Source organism: Gallinula chloropus, assembly GCF_964237585.1.
Source record: "Gallinula chloropus genome assembly, chromosome: 16".
Taxonomy (NCBI): domain Eukaryota; kingdom Metazoa; phylum Chordata; class Aves; order Gruiformes; family Rallidae; genus Gallinula; species Gallinula chloropus.
Genome location: NC_140101.1, coordinates 6,625,039 through 6,634,405, shown reverse-complemented (window position 1 = coordinate 6,634,405; position 9,367 = coordinate 6,625,039). Strand labels below are relative to the sequence as shown.

General features: G+C 43.3%; 1 protein-coding gene across 1 annotated transcript; it reads left to right on the top strand.

Annotated features, from left to right (window-relative positions):
- Positions 1-862: 862 nt before the first annotated feature.
- FAM210B (family with sequence similarity 210 member B) lies at positions 863-6,138 on the top strand (the record flags this gene model as incomplete). Its single annotated transcript, XM_084271621.1, has 3 exons — positions 863-1,033; positions 4,373-4,545; positions 5,858-6,138. 3 exons carry the CDS (start codon positions 863-865, stop codon positions 6,072-6,074), a joined length of 561 nt encoding a protein of 186 aa, XP_084127747.1. The 3' UTR covers positions 6,075-6,138.
- Positions 6,139-9,367: the final 3,229 nt, after the last annotated feature.

Genomic DNA, 9,367 nt, shown 5'->3' with positions numbered 1-9,367 from the left:
ACTGCCTGCACTGCGAGCCCACACACCAGGACTGCAGCAGCAGCCATTCAATCACCTCTCTGATAACAGGCAGACTTTCAGAGACACTCTGCAAAACTCCCCTCCACACTCAGAGACCTGCCAGAGGGGACTGAAAAAGACAACTCCCCTCCGTCTGCAGGGCCACACTCCTACAGCTCCCTCCAGAAACCAGGAAGAGGTTTAACCAGAGAAGACAATGCAGGGGGCTGCCTCACCCCCATCCCAAGTGGTGACACACTGAATCATAGAATCATTAAGGTTGGAAAAGACCTGGAAGATCATCTAGGCCAACTATCCCCTTACTCACTAGCCCATGTCACCAGGTACCTCATCCAGCCTTTCCTTGAACACCCCAAGGGGTGTTGACTCCACCACCTCCCTGGGCAGCCCGTTCCCATGTCCAACAGCTCTTTCTGAGGGGAAATCTCTCCGCACTTCTAACCTGAACCTCCCCCGGCTCAACTCGCAGCCATTCCCTCTCACCCTGTCGCTAGTTACCTGCGAGAAGAGGCTGACCCCACCCCCAGCTCACCACAACCTCCTCCCAGGGAGTTGTAGAGAGCCATAAAGCCTCCCCTGAGCCTCCTCTTCTCCAGACTGAACACACATCATCCTCTGAGATGGCTTTTTCCCCTCATACCGAAAGCGAGCAGCGAGCGCTCCGCCTCACGGAGCAGAGACATCTCTAACCACCCTCCTTTAGGCGGGAAACCGCCTCCTTAAAGGCGCAGCGCCTTAAAAGGGCGCTGCGCCTTTAAGGAGGCGGTTTCCCGGCGCTGGGCGGGATTGGTATTCAACTCATCGGGTCTGATCGTTCGCCTGGCAGAGCTGCGCTGTCGCTATGTACCGCCTGGTGCGCCTGGTCCTGCTGAGGCCGCCGGTGGTCGCGGGCAGCCCCCGGTTCGCCGCCGTTCCTCACGTTCTGAGTTGCGTTTCCCGTCACGCCCGGGACAGCTTCAACCCATCGCTGTCCCTCGTCAGGCTGCGGTCTGCTGCCGGCACCTCCGCTAAGGTAGATGGGGCAGGGGACGGGGGGGTGTGGGAGGGTCTCCCCTGTGAGGTACCGCGCTGTGTGAGGGGGCAGCACGGGCCCAGGGCCCGCCTCCGGAGGGAGGTGTGTTGGCTGGCAGAGGGTCGTAGGTTTGATTAAAGCATAATTTCATAATTTGGCCTGACCTGGAAGTGTTTGTCAGCGTTTGGGGGCGTTTTCAAGAGAAGGGGTTCAGCTGGCCTGCGCCTCCGCGGTGTGTGGGGGGGTGAAGGGGTCGGTGTTGGAGGCTGCGGACGTTTGAGCACTTCAGGTGAGTCGTGAAGAATGAAATAAAATAAAACGTCGGGGGCGGTAATTCACACAGACACTGAGAAGCCCAGGAGTTCTGGTGGCAGTGGCTGGAAGGGCTTTCTGAAGGGGCCATGGGTTACAGCTCCTGCAAGGTGCCTGTAGGCAAGCTGGGCAACTGTTCCTGAGAGCATGTGGCAGTACGACAAGGGGTGATGGTTTTAAACTCGAAAAGGGGAAATTTAGGTTGGGTATTAGCAAAAAGTTCAATATGAGAGTGGTGAGACACTGGCATGGGCTGCCCAGAAAGGTGGTGGAGGCCCCATCGCTAGAGATCCTCAAGGTCAGGCTTGATGGGGCTCTGAGCGACCGGATCTAGTCATGTCCCTGCTCACTGCAGGGTTTGGACTAGGTGGCTTCTCAAGATCCCACCCAGCCTTACACATTCTGTGATTCTATGACAATGGCAGTAGGAGAGTGCCCACAGAGAGGTGTGGTGCCTGGCTTAGCTGAGAGAGAAAATATGGACATGCAGCCTGTTAATTATGTGTTTCACTGTGCTCTCAACCTGCACCTATTTTTTGAGGGAGATGTAAAGAAAAAAAAACCTTATGAATTTCTACCATACGTTAGTTTGGTTTTAAACTTGAATTGACTCAGAGAGAAAACCAAACAAAGGCCATGCATGGAACTGTTTTTTCTACACTGCAGTCGACCATTAATCATGTTTATGTTGGGTTTCTGTAGGAGATGGGGACCTGCTTGTGCCAGGATTGTGGATGTGAGCTTTCTGTGCAAAGCCTCATTTACAGTTTAATTTCTACGGCTGAATTTTCAGGTTAATTTCTGTAGACTTATTTCAAACTGTAACATAATTCATGAGGTTTGTTTTCCTGCCTTAGTTAATCCAGAAGCTGAATCTGTCTAAATGATGTGAATACAACTGACTTTCTACCAGAAACACTGTATCAGAATTATATGGGAAATAGGTAGCTTCCTTTTTTAAGTTGTGTGTCATTCAGGACATGAACCATACTGAGTAGTCCAAATAGTATCTGTTGAAGTGGTACTTTTTTAACATCTTGCTTTGATATCATGCAGAAATTGCCTGGCAAGTGAACCTGAGGGCATGGCTGAATTGAAAGGTACTTGAGGGATGAGAACATGCTGGTTTTCAATCCTTAATGATGCATCTTGCAAACGTGGCTGTAAGATGCAGACTTCTTCTGAGGCTTATGTATCTCTGTAGGTTGTCAGCTCCTGTTTTCATGGCAGCTATCTAAAGAAAATGTTCGTGTTTAGCTCCTTAAATAGATAATGATCATCTTTCTTTGGATGGAACATTTGCTATAAGCTATTAAATCTTAAAATACCATGCAAACCACACTTGGCTTTTAAGGAAATTACACTGTTAAATAAATGAGTGTGCTTGACTAAGCACGTGTTATTGATTGAATTGTTAGGACAACTTTTGGCAGAAGGTATTATGAGACTATTCAGTTCATTCAAGTAGTTACGTTCAATAACTCAATATTTAAGTTTTACAGATTGGGAGTTAAGAGTATTCTTTTCTCCCTGTAACAGCACACACACACACACACCCCCCAATTAAACTGAAGGTTAAGAGAATGAGTTCTGCAACACGGTGAAGTAGCAGCCATGTAGTACAGCCATGTGTGGAATCTAATTAATGACAGTGGCTGAAAGTAATTAGATTATCTAACTATGAATCTGTTCTTTTGCTTAATGAGCTTGCTTCAAAAAATATATATTTGAACATATTTTTCCCCTCTCATCTAGTATTAAAACTGCTTGGTTTAAGAGGTAAAGGTTTTCTTTTTTTCCTGGACCTCTCTCTTTCTCAGTCAAATTTTAGTTTCTATTCAAATATTGTTTAAACTCACAAGAGGAAAAAAAAAGTATCGTTATCTATTACATCTGAAAATTTAAAAAATACAGGACTAAGTTGAGCTACACAATTCTCTGAATACCTACTTACTGATCAGCCTGATTTCCTGTCAAAATGAAACACAAAGTAACACAAATTATGATTAAAAAGGATAAAAATGTCAGGAAACATTTTGGGGGGCTGGTGTGGTAAAAAACATGGATTAAAGCCATTTCCCCCTACCATGAGTATTGTAAGAGCAGTCTGCCTTCTATCCTAATTTGCAATCTCACCAAGCCCAAGGATTAATGAGAAGAGGTTTTCTTTCACTGTGTGTGCCTCAAAACCAATGTGTGGTGGGACGAAGCGGTGCCAGGCATGTGGTAGCTGTAGCTGTACCTGTCCTGTGGGCAGCAGTGGCCTTCAGATGTCACATCTGCTGCTGAATTCAGCTGAAAGGAAAGGACCCTTCTAATCTTTCCTGACAGTTGCTTGCTGTTAGAGTAAAATCCTGAAGTCTGGACAGCCAGCTGGCCTGTCAGTGTAGCTGTTGTCTACACTGTGGCAGCAGTATTGCTTGTTGCTGTGAACAGTAACAGTTTACCAGATCTCCCCTTTTTTTTTTTTTTTTTAGCTGATCTGCAGAGGATGATTTATAGGAACTGAAGTGTTAGACCTCTTCTGTCAGTCAGCTGTTAGTAAGCCAGCATCAGTGTGGGATCATGTAGGCTTCCAAGCCATCAGCTGCTTAGCTCTTGAACAAAAAGCTGCGTTACAAGAATTTGCTGTACAGAGCTGAGCAGTGGGTGTAAGCAAATACCTCTTTGGCACCTCTGTCTCATCTCTCAGGCAACTGTGTCGGCGTGCCTTGGCACACGGTCAGGTCAGATGGAAGACTGGGACTATGACAACACTTTTAAATATGAAACTTGCATTGTGTAAGAACTCAAACCAGGTTCAGCACATCCCTTTGATACGAGTAGTTGGGAAAAGGGAGCTTCAGTGGGCTCTGCCACAGGCATCTGCCATCCTGATGTGAAGGAGAGAAACGTGTTCCTGTCTTTCCCAGAGCATTCTGAACAGCACTGTATGCTAGCTGCTTCCTTCATCGTTTCAGACTGGTTGAACTAACTACCATATGATGTTGTGTTTGATGCTAATAAATACTTTTGTTTTCTTTTTAGGATGCAGGAGTATCCACCGAAAAGGCAGCCACGGATCCCAGTGGTGAAAAGAAGAAACTCAACAAATCCCAGCAACTGAAACAAGTTTTTAAAGAATATGGTGCTGTAGGGGTTTCATTCCATGTTGGAATTTCATTAGTATCTCTAGGAATCTTCTACCTGGCTGTATCAAGGTGAGGTTTGTACAGGTGTCTGTAGCCTCTGGGTAATGATTTACCTATGTCTGTTTGATCCAGACAGAGTCATCTTGTGAATTTTTAGTGTAGGTGGATCCATCAATGGATCTGATCTCCCATCAAGCACTAGAGAAGATAGATGGATGTGATCTTCTTGGATAGATTCACAGCCCATGGTGGGCAAGTGAAAACAGCAGAGTAGAGACTGCGCCAGAATAACCAGCCAGATGAGGGAATTTATTTTTGTTCTGCAGAGATATCATTTCTTCTCAAACACTAGTGTGGTCTCTAAAGATAGGGTAGAAAGGTGCTGGAGCTTAGAGATAACTTTTTTTGGGGGGTGTTGAACTCTGTTTCTGCAGTTGAAACTGCAAAAGGCAACAGTCACTGAGGGTTGGATTAAAAAAGAAAACACTGGATAACTATACAGGAGTCATGTGGGAAACTCTGTATTTGACTCTTGGTGGGAATGCAGCCTTTACAGATGTGTCTGTTAAGGATGAGATATTAAAGCTGAGGAAGTAGGGGAAAACATTGTTTCTCAAAGCATTCCCTGCTGCTTACTCCTGACTCCAGAGGGGTTATGTGAATGCTTGGTGTCTCTTGTTTACTGCAGCCTGGCGTGCAGTGACAATGCAAGTTTTTTTCCTTCAGGTGTGATTTAACTCCCAGTTACAAGATACTGTCTGTACTGGCAAGCGAAGGGGGGGAGTTACGGGAACAACTTGTTTAGACAATTGCTCCAAACATAGGAACCTTGAAGAAAGCTACTATGTCTGTAGAGAATTAAAATGCTAATGGATTGAGATCCATAATACTTCCTTCACTTGCTGGATTTTAGATAAGGTACTTGTCATTTTAACAGCTTTGTACTCCGCTGTTATAACATTCTCAGCCTAACAACAGGGACTGTGTTGTCCATTTTGAGAAGATTAATTTCCAGCACACTCAGAGATTTCTAACTTTCAAAAATTCACTAGTAGGGAATTAGATTATTTTATCTCTGAAGGTTGAATATGGGGCTGAGTATTTTCCATGCATGTGCTGCAGCTATATGGTTGTAAAACTAAGAACATAGCTGACTTCACAGGGAGCTTTTCAGCTTAAGGAAAAAAAATTGTACATCTGAAAATATTGCATGTTGTGTTGCTGCAGAAGTAACCTGAGCTGTTCCTGTTGAAATAATCCCCTGCTTTCATTATTTAGCATGCCATGTTAAAGTCCCTGAAAGAAACAGCACTTTGAATTCATATTCTTTAGTATGCAACCTTAAAATAAACTAAAAAATCCTGTTTTCTTTCTCCCCCAGTGGTGTGGATATGACTGCAGTTCTCTTCAAGCTGGGTTTCAGTGAATCATCATTGCAATCTAAAATGGCTGCTGGGACAAGCACCTTTGTGTTGGCGTACGCTGTGCACAAATTGTTTGCTCCGGTACGAATCAGCATCACTGTAGTTTCTGTGCCATTTATTGTCCGATACTGCCGGAAGATTGGCTTCTTCAAACCTCCTGCTCCAAATCCATGATGACTTCCTGCTGGCTTTTACTCTTTTTTTTTTTTAAAAAAAAGCTCTGTATCCATGTAGCTTTTCAGATCGCTACATTTCTTCAGAAGACTTATTTGGATTCATGTTAATGCCCAGCTCCTCTTGCGTTTCTTACTTGTCCTTTCAGGTGAATGTCAACTGTGAAAAGTGTCTTTATCCTCTTACCACCTCTTCTTTAGAAAAACCTGTTAAAATGGTATCTGGTTTCCACTGGAAGTGGTAATATAAGTGCTTGACAATGAGCAGCCTCTTTAGAACACACAGTTCTGGGTCTTTATCATCTAGGTCTTTGACACACACACAAAAAGGCCTAAAATAGAGTGGCACCATTAGTTCATTACTGTGCAGTTGGGAAACAAGAATAAAATTCTATTACTAATAGTCTGTGGAATAAACAACATCCTACTCTGTAGTTCTTTTGGTAAGCATACATATGAGACTTTAAGGTGGGTCTTTTTGTTATAAAAGACATATTATGACCCCAGTCTTGCAATACACCACATGTGCTGAGCTCACTTAAGTGGGATTACCTGTAGGCTTAATTGTTCTAGCCAGTATAGGCAATGCACTATTTCAAACTACAGCTCCTTTGTGGTGCTTCCACATTTCAAGATTAGTGTTTGAAAACATGCTTTATTTACAGACTAGCAACTGGACTTAGTCCTCAATTTTTTTTATGTCTACATACTCAGAAGAAATTCAGAGTGTACTGAAATCAGTGTTACCTCCTCTGAATGTACCTCAAAGATCAAGTCAAAGGTGAGGTACCTGGGGTTTTATACTAGAGACTTTTTTTATCTGTAAATGAACCCTAGCAGTGTTCTGCTGCTCCTGTGGATGAAACAAATCTGCACCTGAAGTCCAGACATCACAATTCATCACTTCTCAAGAGCAATTTCCTGTACTGGTCTGACAGATGTCTAATTGAACATACCAATTAGAGGTGCTTTTCATTTCCTTAGTTGGGCACTATTACTATTAGAATGCAGCTGCACATACATATACTCACATACTGCCTTTCAGTTAGCCTAACAACTGGATCCCAAAACTAGGTAGTCATTGTGATCTCCTGTGGTAAACCTGGATTTCAGGCTGCCTCTCTGCACTAGTTCAAGCCAGACCTGAGTCTTTTAGACCTGATCTTCTTTCCAGGTCTGCTCTTTTTATGTTTTCTGTCTTACCCCAAAGTGGCTCTGACAGATCTGTTCACACAGAAATCTGATTAAAGTAGCAGGAAATTACCCCAGTGATCAGAGTAATTTTTTAATTGTTTTGGTTTTTTTTCTCTCTCTGAAAGAGGGATTTAAGGGGAAGGTAGTGTGTTTAGGATGGGAGTTGGCTGAAGGAGGGAAGGAGCAAGTGGCTTATCTTTATCAGCAACCTATTAACTCCACTCAGTTACAACCTTAAATTGCATCCTAACTCCTTTTACCTTCAGCATGTCCAACCCAGAGGCTGGTTGGATGCTCTGAGGCGTCTTAGGCTCACCAGTCAGCAAGCAGAGGTTGTGCTTAAAGATGATGAGTCACAGCCCCATCCATCCTTGTGGTGTAGTTACCACTTCATTAGTCAGATGTTTTCTCCAAGATGGAGAAAAGGGGAGATGTCATCACTTACTTCATTGACCCTGAGGCAGCAAGCTGGTCCAGGGCCTGCTGCCTGGAAACAGAACATGTGGGAAAGCTGTTGGGTTTACTAGTTTGAGAATTTGCAGCATTGCACATGTGGATAATGGAAGTTACACTTGGTGTAGAGTATACACATGCAGTGCACAGACTGCTCAAACAGCAGCCTTGGGAGTAGGACAGGAGGAGGGGCTAACCACCAACAAGCTGCTTATTAAAAACACCCAACACCCTAGATGGTTCCTGTTCCATGCCCAGGTTACAGCACAGCTGCTGAAGGTGGGAGCTTGTCCTGGGTACCAGTTTCAGCTTTACTCTGAGCCAGCTCTAATTATGGTACAAGTTGCACATCAGTTTGCCCCTCAAGGACATGCCTTCCTCCAGGCCCCTCCCTCAGTGTAACAGTTTTGGGCAATGTTCTTTCACCAAGGATAACAAAAGAATGCCAGAACACTCAAAAGGACTCCTTATTTTCATTTAATTAATCATTTCCTTTAGGTGTTTTATCCTAAAGTCGATAGAAAATGCTGTCTTTTTTTCTTGAAAAAAAAAAAATCTTTCTGTAAAGCAGGAATCATTAGGTGCATTTTGCTTTAAATTAAAATAGACCAGCATGTGTTATAAACACAGAGCTTCATTAAGTTATGACCAGAATTCAGAGTACCTGCTAAGATAAATATGGTTGTATAAGTTACTGGCAATTTGTTTAGATGAAGGTTTTTGCAAAGTGTATTTTAAATTAATTTGAGAATATATTTTGAATTCTAGAATCCTTGCTTGTAAAAGGATCATTTTTTAAAGTGGTTTGTAAAATAGCAAAGACAAACTTAAGTCTTATAATAAAAACAATAAATTGCTTTCTCTTAGCTCTCCTGAAGTGTGTTCCTGGAATGGCTTGATCCTTGCTATGTTTTAGGTAATGAAGTTCTACACTAGCTGATAGCATTAGTTCTGTTGCTTCTCTCATAATACTTCCCTGACTTTTCTTAGAAGTGCTTTCACACTGTTCTTTGAGTAACTGCTTTTTTAAAAAGGCAGAAGCAGCAGGCCTGTTTTCAGCAGTTGCAGAAAACCTGCAAGGGAAGTAGCCCCACAATTTGTACTTACCCTGTAATCCTACATTGAGCCTGTAGAATAGTCAGTGACCACATTTACTTGGTGGCATCAGCACTTTGAGCAAGAACTCTGTACCAGCTCCCTTTGTGACAGAGGGGGGAACAAAGCTTCCTAATCAAGGAGTCAAGCTGTGCTCATGGCAAGAGACAAGTGGTTAGAGGCAGGCAGTGCAAGGGTAAATGCCAGAACAGTATTGAGCCTGTGGCAGTATTTAACAAGTCTTTATTTAAAACATTGAGTGCTCACATGTAAGACAAGAAACAAAAATAACATACACATTTTCAGGACACATATGCATTCCTCTCACTTTTCAGATTACACCACAGTTTGATACCCTTAGCAGCCCAAGAAGTTAGGAAGCAGGTATCTCCAGGATATTGCACTGTTCAGTAAGCTAGAACAATTTCCTCCTGTTGTTGGAAACACCAAACTATTACGAGGACAGACTACATCCTTGAACAGCTTAATACTTATATCAACCAACCTGGCCCACATGTAACTGATTTCAAGTATATTAAATATTCCACAACT